This window comes from Python bivittatus, unplaced genomic scaffold (assembly GCF_059951505.1).
Source record: "Python bivittatus isolate LINGU-HERP-01145 unplaced genomic scaffold, Pbiv_v1 ctg000610_np1212, whole genome shotgun sequence".
Lineage (NCBI taxonomy): Eukaryota > Metazoa > Chordata > Lepidosauria > Squamata > Pythonidae > Python > Python bivittatus.
In genome coordinates, this window is record NW_028277088.1 from 3,955,076 (window position 1) to 3,974,968 (window position 19,893).

The 19,893-nt window shown below is 42.3% G+C and overlaps 1 protein-coding gene across 3 annotated transcripts in view; it reads right to left on the reverse strand.

Annotated features, from left to right (window-relative positions):
• Positions 1-207: 207 nt before the first annotated feature.
• AQP1 (aquaporin 1 (Colton blood group)) overlaps positions 208-19,893 on the reverse strand; it is a 30,665-nt gene continuing 10,979 nt past the window's right edge. For all 3 annotated transcript variants that reach the window (XM_088149952.1, XM_007434122.4, XM_088149951.1), the window contains exons 3-5: positions 8,933-9,097; positions 4,436-4,516; positions 208-2,331 (exon numbers count right to left, since the gene is read on the reverse strand). In XM_088149952.1, coding sequence (XP_088006078.1) covers positions 2,158-2,331; positions 4,436-4,516; positions 8,933-9,097 — 420 coding nt within the window. In that variant the 3' untranslated portion in view covers positions 208-2,157. The remainder of the gene's footprint in view (positions 2,332-4,435; positions 4,517-8,932; positions 9,098-19,893) is intronic.

A 19,893-nucleotide genomic window follows, 5' to 3' on the forward strand; every position in this document is an offset into this window, starting at 1 on the left:
CCTCAACGCAGAAGGTTAAACAGTAAAACTGAAAATATTTTGCCAAACAAGTATAGATTCAGAGGAAGGGAAATTTAAAATTCATTTTAAACATCAGCTGTTTGTTTGCCCTTTCAGTCATATATTTCCTTGTGTGTGTGCAATGAATCCTACCGGATAGGTACAAATGTAATTTATATATTCATAAAGCGGTAAGATGTAAACAGGTTTCGTTTTGGCAGCTTTTTTATATGCAACAGAATTAATGGTAGGTCATGAAAAGGAACATATCTGAACAGATGTACATAAAGTTTTGCTTGCCCCACATAGTTAATTGTCTGTCAAATATTACACAGTACATAAAAATGTAATTTGCAACAATTCATACATAATTCCCATTAACTTCAGTTAAGCTTCAAAGGAGACATGTAAATAAATTGCACCTTAAACTTCAACCAGCTGGCAAGCCACTTGTCTGGTGATCAAACCCTAGTTCTAATTCAATTTGATCCAGATCAATATCACCCATTTCTGCCAAGTCCTGACCAAGTGGGAAGTTTTAAGGTTAAATCGCCCACCGTTTCCTACCGAGGAAAAACAGCAATACATTCAAGTATTCCACACTTCACTTTTTACCTCTCTTTTTGGAACATGTGTGGAAGATACATAGAAAGCAATAAATGCAGTTTAAGTTACACTAGAAATCACAGGCGAGACAACTGTGAAATTCTCACCGTTCCATGGTGACGACTGGGGTCCACAGACTGACTTCCAGTAAGAAAGGAGGAAAATACATTTTGGATGTCAGCACACTTTAAAGAACAGAGATTCTTATGGTAAGGTATGGCTGCGAATTAATCTCATTGCCAAAATAGCTTTTTTGTTCCTGGATTTGCTCAACATGCGAAGTCCCCCATGTATACTTACACGCTAAGCAAGAGCTCATTGTTATGCACCACGTTTCCAAGGGCCCCAGTTCAGTGTGTTGTGGGAATATATTTATAAGTGGTCATCACTTCCCTCCCAAGCCAGGTCAAGATATTTTGCTATTACAAGATCAAGGACGAGGTTCCTCTCATTCTGTTTCCAAAAGCTGATAGAACTGGGGCTGAACCTCCTTCTGAATGAGGGACAGAACAGCGTTCTTCATTGCTTAAAGGTGGCTGGTTAGTTAGGGGGCCCAGATGAGGTCATATGAGGTCTCCCCCATGGCAAGAGACCTTCTAAAGGTAAGAGCTGATCAACAGTGGAACAGGCTGCCTTGGGTGGTGATGGACACCTGGAGGTGTTTCAGAAGAAGCAGGCCTCTGTCAGGAATGCTATGGTAGCAGATTCCTGCATTGGACAGTGAGTTGGACTAGATGTTCTTTAGAATCCCATTATCAACATTCTATGATTCTAGGAGTTATAACTATACATCATCCTGGAGAAGGTCTATCTAGGTTGTTGCTAAGAGTCAACACTGACTTGATGGCACATAATCAAAATATCTATATTTATATCCATATACATAGATGTGTGTGCACACGTGTGTGCGTGTGCATATATAGAATGAATGAATGAATGAATGAATGAATGAATGAATGAATGAATGAATATATATATATATATATTCTATCCTTTGATTCTAACAATGGGAGAAAGTTTTTATTTCTTTTCCTAACATCTCCTAATGGGAGAGCTGGCCCAGGTGCTCTAGAAAATTCTCCTAAAATTAGCATTTCCACTGATCTCCTCACTTCTAAAAACTGGGTCTTAGTCTAAGATTAAGATATTTCCTTCCCTTGACATTTCTCTCTCTGGGCAACATTTCTTCCATATTAATTCCCTCCTGTATGCAGACTCTTCCCATCCCTCTGTGCTGTGATTATATATAAATAATCTATTTTTGAAGGCCCCAGTCCCTTTGGCTCCAGAACAGAAATATGGGTCTTCAGAATCATCCCCTTCTCTTCACCCATCCCCAATTTTATTTTGTCTATCACAGATGTAAAGTCCAGAAAGAATGGGAGGAAAAAATAAAAACAGAGAAGAAAAACCATAATGACTTATAAAAACATTTGGAAGAACTGCAGGTGGTTTTAGAAAGAGTCTATAATACTGATAAAACATATACACACATAAAAAAGAGAACATTTTCAGAAATGGATGCCTTTTCTTGCCAAACTTGATCCTCCCTTATTTTGGTTTCATCTCTACTCGCGAGTCGTCAGCATCGAGGTCATATTCTTCCACGTTCCCGGTGGTCCAAACCTTCATGCGGTCTGTTATGTCGCTGCTTCGGGGTGCCAGGATGAAATCATAGATAAGAGCCGCGCTGGCCCCTCCCAACATGGGGCCAACCCAGAAGACCTGAAATCCAAGGCAGAGAGGGCTCCATTCAGTACAGCTGTGCACACCCCAGGTTGGCAGATGTGCCCAGCCATCAATCAGTCACTACCTTGAGTCTTCCTTCAAGGCATCTATAGTAGGTTACTCTGCCCAATTACTGACATAGAAAGAAATGAAGGAAATGTATCCTATGGATTATTTCATCCTGACTCTACTGACTTTCCAGAAATCCCTTAAAACTTGGTTTCATCAGCAGGCTTGGGGATCCCATGGGAATAGGGATCCCGCAAAATGGCTATATTGCATGGAAGACCTTGAAGGCCCCCTCCTGTGTTTTTATTCATATTCACGTTTTAATTGTGGACTGGTTTTTCAAGTTTTATTTTTAACCGTTCTGGTTTTTTGTATGCTGCCCAGAGTCACAATTGTGAGATGGACATCTATATAAATTTGATAAATAAATAAAATCTTCCTGATGTTATGGAATCGATACAAGATATGTGTTTGTTCTTTCTATCTAAGAAGTCTTGATGCTCCTCAAACAAGGTGGGGCGATACAATGCTCAGTGGTCTAGGTTGAAGGACAAATTTAAGGACTGAATTAATTCCATATTGATCCTAGATGGATGGCATACAGATCTTTGTGTATAGAAAGCTATTGGAGAGAGAGACCATCTGGTGTAGTGGTTAGAGGTGCTGGACTAAAGACAGGGAGGCTATTAGTTCTGATCCTTTCTTAGGCACAGAAGCTTCGCTGAGTAACCTTGGGCTGGTCCTTTTCACTCAGTCCTAGCCAGTTGAAAAATATCTATCTACCAACCCACATGGGACCAGCATATTAAATTACAATCCATAACCATCAATGAAAAAGCCTTCATCCCACACCCAGGCTGACAGAACTGGATATATATGATTTTTTCTTTTCCTTTATGTTTAGTTTGTTTTAAGCCCCATAATGTACATAGGGTTTTTAAAAAATATTTTGTATAATCACTAATATATTTGATCCTGCAGTAGACTGATGTAGGCTGATAAAGCTGGATATATATAATTTTTTCTTTATGTTTAGTTTGTTTTAAACCCCATAATGTATATAGGTTTTTTTAATCACTAATGTATTTGATCCTGCAGTGGATTGATTCAGACTGATAGAACAAAATAGATGGATTTTTCTTTTCCTTTATGTTTAGTTTGTTTTAAATCCATGATGTATGTAGGGTTTTTTAAAAAATATTTTGTATAATAACTAACATATTTAATCTCACAGTGGACTGATTCAGACTGATCAAATTAGATATATATGGATTTTTCTTTTTCTTTATGTTTACTTTGTTTTAAGCTCTATAATGCACGTAGGGTTTTTTAATATTTGATTTTTTATATTTGAGATAGATGAGAGAGAGAGAGAGAGAGAGAGAGAGAGAGAGAGAGATGATAGATAGATAGATAGATAGATAGATAGATAGATAGATAGATAGAGACAGACAGACAGACAGACAGACAGATAGATAGATAGATATCATCTATCTATCTATCTCTATCTATCTATCTATCTATCTATCATCTATCTCTGAGAGAGAGATGATAGATAGATAGATAGATAGATAGATAGATAGATAGATAGATAGATAGACAGACAGACAGACAGACAGATAGATATCATCTCTATCTATCTATCTATCTATCTATCTATCTATCTATCATCTATCTCTGAGAGAGAGAGAGAGATGATAGATAGAGAGAGAGAGATGATAGATAGATAGATAGATAGATAGATAGATAGATAGATAGATAGATAGATAGATAGATAGATAGATAGATAGATGAGAGATGAGAGAGAGAGAGAGAGAGAGATGACATTGATGAAAACCATCACCCCAGACATTGCAAGGAACCCTCTCTGATGATTCCTTCTGCTTCTAAAATGTCTCTATTTGGATTTTCCTTAGTGCACAGTTTGCTTTCGGTCTCCTTCTCCTGGCATCCTGCGCAGGAGGTCAGACGCAGCAGCTTCAATATATTTTTGATTAAACTGCTCGGTCCAGCCGCAGGACTCTCAGTCTAGCCCCCCACCCAGTATCCCCAAAGGCCCGTGTCAGGGCCCGGATTCAGATCCAAAACTTACCCAGTGGTCAGCAAAGTTAGTGGTGACCAGAGCGGATCCAAAGGACCGTGCCGGGTTGATGCCGCAGCCTGTGTAATCGATCTGTGAGAGGCAGAAAGAAGAAGGTCTGATTAGCAGGAGCCATGCTCGGAGGCAAAAAGCAGTAATTTCGCCAAGAGATTATGAAGGGACATCCAGTTGTACACAGGAGGGCTGGGGAGGGGGGCACAAGGGCTGTTTCCAGTTTTGAAAGATCACAGGAACTCAGCGCACACTTGCTGGGCACGTCAGCCAACCTCAGACCTCTCTGTCTTGTTTTCTATTTTTCTATTCCTTTATTTCTACCTTCCTCTGCCTTTAGAGAGCTTTTTGGGATGTGGGTGAGTGATCTGGGGGTGCTGGGACGGTTGGCTTTATTTTTGTATGGGTGTGTTAGGGTTTTCTCCTGCCTTTCGATCTGGAGCACCGAGGGTTTTGCACAACTCTATTACATTTGCATTCCTCCTGTTTTGCTCTGCAACGACATCCCTGTGAGGTAGGCTGGCCTGAGTGGGGGACTGAAACCCAGGTCTGCCCACTCCTAGTCCAGTTCTTTTCCTATCACCCCATTTTGGTTCTCAGGCTAAGAGGGAGGGACTGGCCCAGAATTCCCCAGGGGGTTTCCAGGGCTAAGTGTGGGTGGGGGTAGAATCTGGGCCTCCCTAATTCACATCTAACAACAATCTTGCAAGGTAGGCTGGGCAGAGAGAGAGAGACTGACCCAAAGTCCCCAAGGGAGCCTCTGGGTCACAGGCAGAACTAGAACCCAGATCTCCCCACTCCTAGTCCCGCACCTTCCCCACTAGACCACACGGACCTTAATTTTAATTTACTTGTGGCTACTTCATTCTACTAATTGTAAGCTGTTTAGAGGCTGTGATTGAAGTGGCATACACATGGTGCAAAATTAGTTCATTGATTACTTAATTAATTAATGTTATCAGTTGACTCCTGAGACCAGAGTCTCTTCATGACTTTTCCTCTCCTTGATTGGCCCAGCTCCTCTACTCCTGCTGTCCCCATGCCTGGCCCAGGCAGTGTTGTGGATGATGGGACTTTTACTGATCAATCTGTTGATTTAATCTCCGTTCTATGCCACTGTAATCAGAGAAGGAGTCCTGACAGTTTACAGCAATCAAAACACAGTCATAAAATCGTTAAAAACAGAACCGGTGCACAATCTGGGGGTCCTTCTATACCAGTGTTTCTCAACCTCGGCCACTTTAAGATGTGTGGACTTCAACTCCCAGAATTCCCCAGCCAGCATGTTTGGGGGGAATTCTGGGGAATTCTGGGAGTTGAAGTCCACACATCTTAAAGTGGCCGAGGTTGAGAAACACTGGTCTAGACTCACAACTCCTGCTCAAGGACCAGATGGCAGTTGTGGCAAGGAGGACCTTTGCACAGCTTCTTGTTGTGTTCCAGTTGGACCGTGAGGCTCCACTCACAGTCACCCTGGTCACCTCTAGCCCTGGTCACCTCCAGAATGGATTACCATAACACACTCTACATGGGGCTGCCCTTGAAGAGCAATGACAATTGTGAGTGCACGACCAAGGGGAGGTGAGGAAAAGGAAGATCAGGGCAGGGTCCTTCAACCAGTTAAGTAGGTTGTGCTTGAATTCAACCATGCATGACGGCTACAGCACATCATTTAGGGAAATGAGGAGATAAAAGGGAGCAGAAGGTTGGGGAAGGGGCTAATAGCTATGAGAACCATTGATTGATTGATTGTGCATCTTGACTGCCTTAATTCAGATTTAGTATGCGAAATGCATCAGGAATAAAGTGAGTAGCGGCTGATTTGTTTTCTTTGTGGTCCAAAAAAACCTTGCTTATGTGCCTCACAGAATATTTTATGTACAGAACAATTGGGACTGGGTGCTCTATGCCTGGAATGGCAAAACACGCATGTTCTATTGGCGTGTCCAAGGTGGAGCCATTCCAGGGTGGGACAAGAGAAGGAGAAGAGGACAGAGGACAGAGTAGTGGGAGCTAAAGGGAGGGAAGGGAAAGAAAGGGGTGGGGAACAGAGGGATGAGCTGATGGGGTTGGCCTGGTCGCAATGACAATTGTGGGTGCACGAGCAAGGGTAGGTGAGGAAAAGGAAGATCAGGGCAGGGTCCTTCAACCAGTAAAGTCTGCTGTGCTTGAATTCAACCATGCATAACAGCTACAGCACATCATTAAGGGAAAGGAAGAGATAAAAGGGAGCAGAAGGTTGGGGAAGGGGCTAATAGCTGTGAGAATGAGAAGACAGAAGGGTGAGCCACACAGCCTTCCAGCCACCAGACCCATGGGTTATCTGAGCCAAAACTCAGGTCAACCAAGATGGTTCAGGCTCAGCAGGACCATGACCTGCCTGGAAGAGTTTGGTTGTATGAGTTGAATCACCGTGTGTTTGTTCCATTGATTCCAAACATTTTTCCCTTTCATGGACACCCTGAAATGTATCTGAAATGAAATCACAATTAACCTTTCTTCTTGCCCTATTCACCAAATTTTGGAGCATGGGCTCCACTGTGCCACTGAAGCCCCAAATACCGCCTTCAGCCTGGAAAATGTTACGCATAGATAGCTCACTTGTTGTGTGAATCCACCCCGCGTGTGGATCCAGTCCTTGAAAGGACATAATATAGAAAGTAGGTGGAAAACATTCCGTTCCAATCTATTCTTTCTCTGGACCATGCCAATCCAGCTGTTTTGGGGTGGTCTGGCAATTTTTTAAAAGCAAATCTTCTGGAACAGGAAGTGGTTTGGAACCGCCAACTTGGCATTGTCCAAAAGCCTCAATTGTGGTGTGGAGGAAGGATGGAAAGTCCTGGAGTTCCCTGGAATAGTCTCTTCCCAGAATAGAATGTTTTGCAGATATCTACAGCAGAGGCAGAACATGGCTGACAACTAAGATGAATAGGACTAACCCAAAATATTTTGCTACCTGGATTAAAAAAAGAAAAAAGAAATTGGATGGTGTCTGTTCTCTATTCCAGAAACAAAGGTGGCTTGGCAGTTGAAGGTTTGTTAACACTGTTGTGGGAACAACCATCCATTCATCCCTGAAGGCCTCAGGCTTAAAGATCACAAGACAGAGCTCTTTCTCTAGCACCTTGACACCATCTACTAGAACATGCCTCTAAAGCAATTGGAAGACTTCATCAAAAGGTAGGAAGTTCTCAGGACAGGTTGGGCTCTCTTCTAGAACGGTCCCTTCTCCAGAGCTACACCTGCCTCCACATTTGTTACAGTTGGGTATCTTAAATAATATAAAAATATGCCTTCAACATTATCTAGATTATTCTCCAACCAGTCTAGTAGAAGATGGAGGACATCAAGAAGGTCAAGTTGGCAGGTTCTGTTATGTCACTGCAACTGCCACCTTGACTTTTCTGAGATTCCCCTGCCCCCTATGGAAGCCCCTGTGGTACACTGACTGCTTTGCACAGTCTGATTTGCACAGCCTACTAAGTTTGCATTTAATTAGAATAGAATATGAGCAGCTCTCAACATTGAGTTTTCCTTTCTGTCCCATCTAGAAGGATCATTTGGTAGCAGTCTTGAAAGGTGTCTGGGGACTGCATGGAACACTTTCAAAGACTGGGTCAGCCCATCAAGTAGTTCAGACCAGGAATCAACTCCACAGGAAGACTAAGACTACTTTGATTGAGGATGGATACAATAACAGAATCTTGCAAGTCTGATTGTGCTGTATCTCCTCCCCTTCTTATACTCATTTGAATTAGGGTGGTGTCTGTCTGAGTCTCTTCCACATTCTTTCTGCTTGTTTTGGATTTAAGATGTTTTTCCTGTTGTCACTTTGGTAACAGACCTGGCCTATCTCCATCAAGGTCATCTTCCTTGCTGTCTATATACTACCTGCATTTGCTTGTACATGGCCCAGTGGCCAGGTTCACACAATACACACAACTAGGTCCATGAAAGCCTAGAAACTACCTTCACACAACATGTTAAACTTAGTGTTGACTTTGGTCAGATTTGATGGGCCTAATGTGTGAAATAAACCCAGCATGGTTGGTTAGTTTATGATTCAATGTACTGCGTTAACCCAGAAAATGGGTCAATCCAGTAACCAGATTACATGTATTGTCTGAATGCAGCCAGTGGGTTGTTTACTGGGTCTAGAGAGAGTATATAGATAACCTTGAAGAAGGAATGCAAGCGTGGTTATGTAAACGTCAGCGTAGCCCAGGAAAACAGGAAAGTGTGGGAAAAATACTCAAGATTGCCCCACCTTGATTCTCTTTAGTATAAAGGAGGCAGGGGGAGAGGGGGAGAGAGAGAAACTCTGGCAGGCTTTCAAGATGCTGTTGACATGCCCTATAACAATAGAGTTCCAATAATCCTTGTGGCATCTGTTTTCTGACCTGACCTAACTGAAAGGGCAAACACAGGCAAATGGGTTAAGTCAGGTTAATTATGGTTTAGCAAATGTGCCAATACAGACATTGAATTCATACTCACCGCCAGCAGATGACCCAAGGCCACCGAAAGACCGATGGCCAACGGTGCAGATCCCGAGACGTCCGTTCTCCTCTTGTCCGTTGTGGCCAGCACACACAGCACGAGCTGCAAAGTGGCAATGATTTCGATGCCCAGGCCTTGTCCAGGATTGATCCCGGGTGCCAACTGCAAAGGAACAAGACAACGAAGAGAATAAATCCATGCTCTGCCTAGTGATGAAGCTGAACGGGACACTACGGTGAAGCATCTGAAACCAAAACGTTTACACTCGGAGATATGCCCAGCTCCATGGAAGGGTTCTTCAGCTTTCAGGAGTGACTTAAACCCTTTCCACAGGCAAGGCCCAAACTAATCTGGGATCAATATTGCCTCCCGTGTCCATAAAGTTGGGAGCTTCTGTGACACCCGTCAACTATTGGCACAGTTTCTGTTCAGAGGAAATGTCGTGAAGATAATTTGGCAGCCTTTCTGTTGAAGCTGGGAACGCATGGTCCCGTGGGCAGGAAATCCTGTCTTATCACATCTCCTGGGATGTAGAAGCACCACGGGACCTAATTCCCACCAACCCTAATCTTCTAGAGGTGCACCATAAAGGGATATTGCCACTTCCCTCTGCCCAGTGGCTGATCATAAGGAACAAGGGCAGGGCCAGAGTGCCCTCTCGCCCTCATCGCATTAACCATCTGGATGGGATGTTGAGTACTAACCTACTGTAGGAGAAGGGAACTCAGCCTTGGGGCTGTGTGGGGTGGGGGCAGTGAAAATCCAGGAGTTGGGTAGAAGTGGCCTCGTCTTAAGGATTGGGACCTGCTCAAGGCTCACTGCCCTTGAGTAAGTACCATTGCACCTTTTCAACTTCTTTTGACATTTCAGTAGGGAAGAAAAACAAAGTTTGCATGTTAAGAAAATAAAAATAAACGTAATGCTTTACTGTAATACACTGAACATGGCTATTGGTTCCTGAAACATTGCAAATACGTCTATTTTTCCAGCAATATTGTTTTTGGATCCAATAGGGCTATACGTTTTATGACACTCTTGATCTCTACTTGTCTCCCTTATGTTTTATAGCTGTTATAAACTAGGATATAAACTGTTCCAACTTCTTCCTTCAGGACGGCACTACAGAGCACCATATGTTAAAACATCTGGATATCGGAATAGTTTTTTCCCTTGTGCCATTGCTCTGTTAAACGCTACATGACTCGATATGTGCTGGACAGTGGCTTCTCCCTTTGAAAAAATCATTTTACTGTGTAGTGTTATTGTTTATTATTTTTCTGTTGCTATCCAAACGCCCTGTTGATCTTGCCGTCTGTCACCGAAGACAAATTCCTTGTATATATTTTATACTTGGCCATTCAAGTATTCTGTATTCTGTTAGGAATGTAATCAATAAGCTGTTTAAAGAGTGAGGAGCCATTTGAAAGAGGAGGATATTTTTATTTTTAACTTAGGGGATCATCCCTGTGCATCCTTATTATTAATTCCCCTTTCATGTGTAAAGATATCTTCACTCTGGGTTGAAGTAAAATAGCAAAGTCTCAATGAGGATTAAAATGTTGAATCCTTTTCTAGGGGAAGGTATGGGGGGGGGGGATTTCAACCTAGATATCGAGGGGGGAAAGTTGCTAGTTAATTTCCCTTCCTTTCAAATAGCAAACTAGCCAAAGATAGTCATGTTTGATTTCATGCAATCTGGTTGGTCAGATCTCAGCCAGCAGCTGCATCTTCTTCCATAGAAAGACAAAATCAGTTACACTGCTTTTAGCAAACTAAGGTATGAAATGAATTATCATGATGACATAATCTCGTGGGCATATCTCTTGTGCCCAAAATGGCTATTTTTTTTTTTTTAAGTTCCTCTCTTGAACAAATTTTATAGCCAACTTCTCCAAATGGTCCTTTTGTGACCCATTAGAACAGCCTCCGCTGTATGATGAATCTGCAGATTCATAAAAGAACAGAAGGACAGGATCCCTATTCACAATCCCCCCCCCTTTTTTTTTTTTTACTTCCTCAACATTATGGGAATAAGAAGAGAAAAGAGGACAGAGCTACTCTATGTTTTGGGTAACCTCTATATAATGGAATTGGGTGGGGAATAATAGGAATAATATGAAGGAGAAGGAGAAGGAGAAGGAGAAGGAGAAGGAGAAGGAGAAGGAGAAGACAAACAAGGAAGAGGAGGAGAAAATGAAGGAGAAGGAGGATAAACAAGGAGGAGGAAGAAGAGGAAGATGAGAGAGTAGGAGAAAGAGAAGATAAACAAAGAGGAGGAGAAGGAGAAAGGAGAAGATAAACAAGGAGGAGAAGGAGAAGGAGAAGAAGGAGAAGTAGTTAAACAAGGAAGAGGAGGACTAAGGGAGAAAGGGGCCAGAGAAAGAGGGCACATAATTGGAAAGGGCTGATGGTTGCCAAGAAGAGTTCCTCTACCACCGTTTAAGACACGCTCCATCCCTTCTCTTCTGTCTTATTCTGATATGCACAAGCTACACATCATGTTTCAAAGAGTTGTCCAATGTCTCAGATGCATTTTACATAAGGAGCTCCAGAACATGCAAGAGTGCAAACACGGCTCTTGTTTGTGACTTATTAAGGCAGTCAAATCTGGCCAGGCAATTCTGGAATCCGATGCAGCAGCTTTAATGAGATGTAGACATTTGCCATCCCATGGGATCCAAAACGCCTTTGTTGAAACAAATCCAGAGCCCAAATTTTTGATGTGCACTCAGGCCCCTCCCTTTTCTTTAGCTCATGAAAAGTGCAACAGGTTCGTTTTTTTATCACATTCCCAATCTATGAAGATGGCAAATTTATCTTCTGTAGTTCCCGTCATAAGCGACACACATGAGTCTAAGAAACTGGGAGATGGGAATATCACCTCCCTTTGCCATCTGAGCATGGGAAAAATTCCCAGGGGAATTCATAGCTAGGAGCGAAATTCCAGCTTGGAGAACAGCAACATTTTTTTCTTCTTGCAATGTTGTAATTGTAGTAAGAATTGATTCTGCCCCCCTTCCTTGCTTTTACAGCTAGTCCCCGGGTTAAGAATGCTCGGTTTATGGACAACCCATAGTTAAGAACAGAGCCTTTTGTAGCAAAATTCAAGTTAAATACACAATGGTTCGAGTTCATTAGACAATACTACTCATACAGTATTATACAATAATACTGGCTTACGTACAAATTCGACTTAAGGACAGACCTTGGGAACAGAACTCGTTCTTAAACTGGGGACTCCCTGTAATTCTTTAAAGAAAAAAATGGGGACCCATGGAAGGTTGCCATTAAAGGACATGTGAATTGATCCTAGTGTATACAGGACCTAACTAATATTTCTATAATCAGCTTTTACACCAGCAAAAGGTAAAGTTGATCCAAACCAGTTTCCCCAAATGACAGCTTCCCAGTTGAAACCAGATAGCCAGTTAAATAAAACCTGTGGGCATCTATGTCAAGAGACCTATTCTTTGGAAGAAGAAGTTTGTACTATGATGTTATAAATGTCATTGGTGTCAATTTAAGCAAGAATGGTTCTCATACATATAACGGATCATGTAGCATGGTAAATATAACCACCTACAGTCTGGCTTTTGACGGGGCCTGAATGCTAATAAATATGGCAAATTAACAAATGTATAAAAGGGGGCGGGGGGAGAGACAGAAATCAACAAGGTTTTTTCTTTTTTCTTTAATTATTATTATTTTCTTTTTTCCTACTTTTTAGGTATTTTAACTTTTAGGTATTTTAACTTTTATTAAATCTGTTTTGTTTATTTTTTGATTTCCTTTTATCAGCATATATATTTATACACACATACACACCCAAGTAACAATATAATGGAGATCTTAATATTAAGTAATTCGTTCTTTTTTATAACAATCTTATTAAAAATTACAATGAAAAAGATAAAAACTAATAGAAACTAAAAAAATAGAATAAAAAGAAAAAATAGAAAGTGCAGAAAAGGGAAAAAATAGAAAGAAAAATAGAAAAGAAAGAAAAAATAAGAATATAGTAAAGAAAAAGAGAAGAAATATATAAAGAAATGACTTCCCCCTTCATCCCAACCAGTATAAACAATTTAAGTAACTTATAACCTTCCCTTAAAATACAACAAATGATCTCTTCTTCCCAAGTAATTAGTTGAAGACTGAAACTCCTATCATATAACTAATATTTTGATATGAATTCCAGTGGTTCTTTCTTTTTTATCTTATACTCCACTTTGGATGAAAAGTTAAATAATGTTATAACATTGACATCCTGAATGGCAATGAATACTGATAGAATTTTTATTTTTCTCTTTTTATTTTCAATACTTTCAAGTTTTTAAAATAATGTTAATCGTTTTAATCACACTATATAAACATTACCGCGTTGAAATTGGCATCGAAATAATATAATGTATCATGATTTCCAACATAACAGTAAGAAAAAAAAGGGTCATCGGTGTATAGGAACGAAAATGAGTTTTCCTGTTTGCTTTCCAAGGTTTGAGTCACTGAAAGCTGTTTCTCTGAAATTACATCAAAGAAAATGATTGTGTATCTTTGGTAGAAATATCCAGATAAATAAGCCTACGCATGGGCACGCACAAATGAATCGGCAATATATTTCGGCTGTGGGATGCTTAGATTTGACCTCCAGAAGCAGCTCCAGAGTGTGTCACAGCAGGATCGTGCAACCGTGGCAGAAGAAGACTTTTTGAAGACTGAATTTGGAGCAAAACCTTCCCGCCGCCCCACAAATTTAGAGATATATTTAAGTGTGGGTCTTTTCAAGCCATCTTGTTAGCTTAGGGTTATAATGATTATATATATTTTTAAATCTGTTCAGTCATCTCTAATTCTCAGAGACTGCCTGGAGAAGTCCCTGCAGTTTTCTTGGCAAGGTTTTTCAGAAGTGGTTTGCCATTGTCTCCTTCCTGGGGCTGAGAGAGAGCGACTGGCCCAAAGTCACCCAGCTGGCTTTGTGCCCAAGGCAGGACTAGAACTCAGGGTCTCCTGGTTTCTAGCCTGATGCCTTCACCACGACACCAAACTGGCTCTCATAATGATGATAATGCATTATGCATTATTGAAGTGTGTGTTGGTTTTATTTTATCACGCGCTGTTCCTCTGAGCTAACAAAAATATAAGCATGAAAACCATGAAACTCAAAAAGGCCTGGATTTTAAAAAAAGGTCTCCTAAATTAAAATAGAGAAGCATGCCTCAGATCTCTAACAGAGGTCCCCATCATGGGGGGGAGGGAAAGCAAATTTAAAAAAAGACACCCTACTTCTGACAAAGTAGACAATTGTGGAAATAACTTAGATCCTTGAACTGGGCCCAGAAACTCCCAAAGCACAGTTTGTAAAAAAGGTGGTGGAATTTCCATCGCATAGTTGTAGCTTCCATCTTGACTTTTTTGAGCCCCCTCCCCACAGACATCCTTGGCATGGAGAAAGACCTCCCCGCTTCCCCACTCCTGCTTGGGAGTTTCTGAAGGATTGTCAAAAGCCATCCCATAAAGAGAGCACTGGAACAATCTCGCTTTGGTGTTATACCCCCGTGTTCCTCCAGAGAAGGGCATCAGTGGCTTATGGGATTTTGCCATAATTATAGATCTGTAATTGGAAGTTGCGACAGGAAGAGGGGGACTGTGAGCAAAGGTGGGTTGCAGACACTTAGATTCCTATCAGCCTGGAACGGAAACAAGAAATGAAGTCCATAGAGCAGTATTTCTCAACCTTGGGCACTTGAAGATGGGTGGACCTCAACTCCCAGAATTGCCCAGCCCATGGCTGGGGAATTCTGGGAGTTGAAGTCCACCCATCTTCAAGTGGCCAAGTTGAGAAACACTGCCATAGAGAGAAGGCTACCAGATCTAGCTTGCAACATTCCAGATGGCCACTAGCGGGCAACAAAGAGCTGGTGGGAACTATTTAAGCTCTCTGCTACCATCTTGTGGTCCTCTGAAATATTTGCAGCTCAGACCTTCTATTAGAAAATGAACAATCCATGAATCAATTATCCCCCAAACGCCTTGATTCTGTGCGTCTTCTTATTCCCGATCTCGATCTTGATTAGTCTTCCCCAAGGTTGCACTTCTGGGAGTGTTGGACTACAGCGGCCTTCACCTCAATGGCCATCTCAGCTGGGGATAATGGCAGGTGTGCTCCAACAGTGCTGGAAGGATGGGGAAGGCTGGACAGAAGTGGCTGAGGATTTGTTGGACTAAATGCTAGATTGGAAACTTTTCCCCGACATCTAGGTTGTTTGTCAGAATCGGTTAGAACACCCAGTCCAATGCGACAACATGTTTCTGGCCTCTGCCACAGTGACCCCAAGCACATATGGAGCATTGACAGCAAAAGGCCACAGTTTAATTGGCCGGGTTAAAAGGCCTCCATGCTGCTGAATTAAAACGCTCTCTGCCCTTCCTTGAGTTGCAGAAAACCAGTCAGTCATGAAAAGCATTTTCCTCGCTGCCAGCCCCACTTTTCCTCTTTGTGCCAGTCCCTGCCAGGCCCCTGCCCTTCCTCCAAGGCACCGGCAACAGAGACTAACAGATTGCACACCCATTGAGGCTCTTGGACCCATTGGAAGAATGGGAGAAATGTTATTTCCCCACTGGCAGAGCTAAGGAGGGCTTAAGACCATCTCGCTCGTGGGTTAGGGAGATGGAAGCAAAATCATGGGAACACGGAGAGAAAGAGAAGGAGAAGGAGAAGGAGAAGGAGAAGATAGACAAGGAGAAGGAGAAGATAGAAAAGGAGAAGGAGAAAGTAGATGAGGCAGAGGAAGGAGAAGGAGAAGAAGGAGAAGGAGAAGGAGAAGTTGCCAGGGCATCTTAAAGACTTTCTAAATGCAGTAATACTCCATGCTAAACTTATATTTTAAACCTGGGTAGCTTCCTTTTCTTTCTTTCTTTCTTTCTTTCTTTCTTTCTTTCTTTCTTTCTTTCTTTCTTTCTTTCTTTCTTTCTTTCTTTCTCTTTCTGCCTTTCTTGAGTTCACTTAACTCAGTCTATTGCAGAGTTGAGGCCCTAGAAAGAGTGCAGAGAACAGCAACAAAGATGACAAGGGGTCTGGAGGCTAAATCCTATGAAGAATGGCTAGAGGAACTAGGTATGTGTAACTGAAAGAAGAGAAGATAGAGGGGAGACATGATAGCCGTCTTCCAATCCTTGAAGAGCTGCCCCAGGGAAGAGGCCATTGATTTATTCTCCATAGCACCAGAGCGTAGGACAAGAAGCCATGGGTGGAAGCTCATCAGAGGGAGAGCCAACCTGGAAATAAGGAGGAATTTCCTGACCGTGAGGACTCTTAAGCAGTGGAACAGCTGGCCTCCCAGAGTTGTGGGTGCTCCATCGTTGGAGGTTTTCAAGAAAAGATTGGACAATCATTTGTCCTAGATGGTATGAGGACTCCTTGGACTAGAAGACCTCCAAGGTACCTTCCAACCCTATGATTCTATGAACCCAGAAATTGGTTAATTCATTACCTGCTTAAGTGTCAGCCAATCAGTTGAGATCTCTCCATAACAACCCTGAAGTGACATTCCACCCCTCCGCATTTTAGCTCCCCAAACAGGCTCTGGATTTTGTTGTCGTTGGGTTTTATGGCTAGGAAGTCCATTTCCACCATTTGGACTAAGAACACAGGTAACGAGACACATATTTCAGAGCCAGAACTCTCATTTTCTCTCTGAACGTTTATGCATAAAAAAATGGAAAAAGGGAACAGGAAATGAAGACAGAACAACTATTCCAGAATATATTGTTCTCCAGTGGGGAGATGTTTTTTTCCTCTGTATTAGATTTTTGCAAAGAATAGCAAGAGAAGAAAAATGGGTTTTCACTGCACAAACAGGACAGCAAGAAGAATGCAAATCTTGTTATATAAAATGAAACCCTGAACATGCAACTGTGCCCTTTTATAATCAAAACAGAGTTTGGGTAGGCAGCAGGCTAACCAGAATTTAATTCACTTTTATATAAAATAAAGCATTATCCAGAGGAGCTGTCGGGAGGCTCAGCTTCTCACATTGCTTCTTAACCGGAAGTCCCCTAATTCACTTTTATATACAATGGGTCTGGAGAATTCATCATCGCTCTCTCCCCAGCGCACAGAAAAACTCTATGAAGATCTGAATCACACATGGTCCAACAGACCTCAGTTTCTGAGCTAACACAGATGCCTCTCCACCTGCACAATTTTGCTTAGCAACCAACATATGAGGGTGATCTTCTAACTGACACCTTCCGGATATGTTGGGATTGTAGGCCTCATTAGGACAACAACCCTCAAAACACTCAACTGCTATAGCTAAGATCCCACTGACGGAATATTCTGAAGCTGAAGTCCGAACACATCTGAAGGACACCAGCTGATAAGATGATACAGAACAATTGTCTAATTTAGGACTGTGCAAACAGAACAATCCTGCTGGATCAGGGAAAGGCCCATCTGTATTTCTCATGGGGGCCAACCAGATGCCTCTGAGATGCTTCCAGGCAGGAGGTAGAGATATATCACGCTCCTGCAGCTGGTGTTCAGAGACAAGCTGCCCCCAACCTGGAGCCAACACTTCAGTCAAGACTGAAAATCCTCAACAGACCTGATCTCCATGAAGTGTAATCCTCTATAATCCTCTTCTAATAAGAATGCAAAAGCAACTTACTGGATAAGATCAAGACCCATCTTAGTCCTGTATTCTGGTTCTTCCAGTGCCCATCCAGATGCCTCTGAGATACTCACTAGCAGGAAGTGGACAATTAGCCCCTCTCCCTCCAGCGTTCTTTGCCAACTGGGTTTTGGAGGCAGGTTACCCCCAACATGAAGGAACTCCCCTCCTGTGGAATGTCCTCCCTCCCATATATAAGAACCACACCCTTACTTGTAATATTGAGGAATATTAAAAACCTGGCTCTTTCAACATGCATTTAGTGGTTAGAAGCAAAGAATGGAAGTACCTGAATTTGGGATGAAGTGACTCAAGGCAGAGTATGGTAGGTTTAAAAATGTATCATAAAAGTAAAGCAGAAACCAAAGAGGAGGAGGAGGAGATAGATAGATAGATAGATAGATAGATAGATAGATAGATAGATAGATAGATAGATAGATAGATAGATAGATAGATAGATAGACAGACAGACAGACAGACAGACAGACAGACAGACAGACAGACAGGAAGGAAGGAAGGAAGGAAGGAAGGAAGGAAGGAAGGAAGGAAGGAAGGAAGGAAGGAAGGAAGGAAGGAGAAGGAGAAGAAGATAGATGAGAAGGAAAATATAGATGAGAAGGAGAAGAAGGAGAAGGAGAAATCCAGAAATTAAAGTAACGAGCATTCATGCAGACCCACAGATTGTCCTGGCACAAGGCCTGCTACAAGTGCCAGAGTTTTAAAATGTCTTAAAGGCCAGCAGGATCAAGGCCAAACAGAAGGGAGGCTGTTGCAGAGGACAAGGATGTTGACGAAGTAGGCACATCTCAAGAATCCATAAGATGGCATTGTGTAATGGGCTGTGAGAATAACCCTGAGGAAGAGGAGGATGAACCGCAGCCAAGGCAACAGTCAGATAAGAGAAATCTAAGCCCAAAGCAGAAAGGTAATTTGAGAAAGAGCCTCAGACTAGACCCTCCCTAGTTCTCACAAAGATAAAGGCAGAGGAGGGGGAGGCACATTATAATCAAAGTAGTTTTAGCATTCATGACTTTGGTGTTCAGATCTGGTCTACCTCGAAGGGTGGATAGATTGTTTTGTTGAGTATGACAACCGTACCTGGTCATAGATTATTTATTTATCTGTTTATTTGAATGTATTGGCCACCCAACTCCAGTGGACTCTTATAGGACAAGCAGAACGAACGGGAGGGGCAACCCGATAAATATCTAGACCCTGAGCTAGGAAGGGCTTTATAGGTACTAACCAGCACCTTGAATCACCCCTGGAAACCAGCTGGTGACCAGTGAAGCTCATGAAACAGGGGTGCAACATGGGTCTACTGGAGTCTATCCACAACTACCCTGCCACTGTGTTATAGACAAGCTGTAATGTCCAACTGGTCTTCAAGGTCTGCCCCATACAGAACACAAACAAGAGGTGACTGATGTGCAAGATGAATTTGTGCAGAAAGTGCCGTAGAGTTTGAGCAAGAACTACCGAGTTGCCGAGGTTCAGAAACACTGCTCTGAAACACGGTGAGAAAGTATACCGTCCCGTTGTGTTCTAGTGGGCACAATAGAGCATCGAAAGAAGAATTATGGCCCCATTTCATATCTCAAAACAGGAATAGGAGTCCAGCGCCAACCGTCAATATCGGCATGTCCACTCATTCAGCCCACGAACATAATTCAATTTTCTGAAATGCCTCGTTTCAGACCGCTACCATTGTCTCAGCCCTGTGGGAATGCTTTCCGAGGAATGAGAAAAAAAACAGTTCGGGGAGAGATTTACACGTTCCGAAATGGGGAATAAAATCAGCGCAAAGCAATGCGTTTTGCAATGCTGCGGCTTACGAGTTAAAGCTTCTCTGCCCCCCTTGTCTTCGGCCGACCTCAAAGACCCGTCGGCATTTCACGGCCTGATCGGCTTTTCATGCCAACACCTACAATGAAATTAAAAGCAATTCTCAAGGGGCACAGAAAGGGCAAGAGAAGGGCAGCGAGTTGGCACACGACTTGTGACATTTCACAGGACGGTCCCATAGATTGGAATGTGGAGACCAAGAAGCCAATTTCACATAATACTGAATCAAGCTTGGCATCTGAGCTTGGGGGCTCAGATTATAGTCAACCTCATTTACAGTCAACCACATTTACACCCCATTCCAAAGAGACAATAAAAAAGTTAAGGAGGAAACAAGAAGACCAGAACATGTCCTCTCCAGTAGCCAATGCCCAGATAAGCAGGGATTAACACCAGACAAACAGTCAAGTAGAAAACAATACCCTAATCAAGGAACTACCA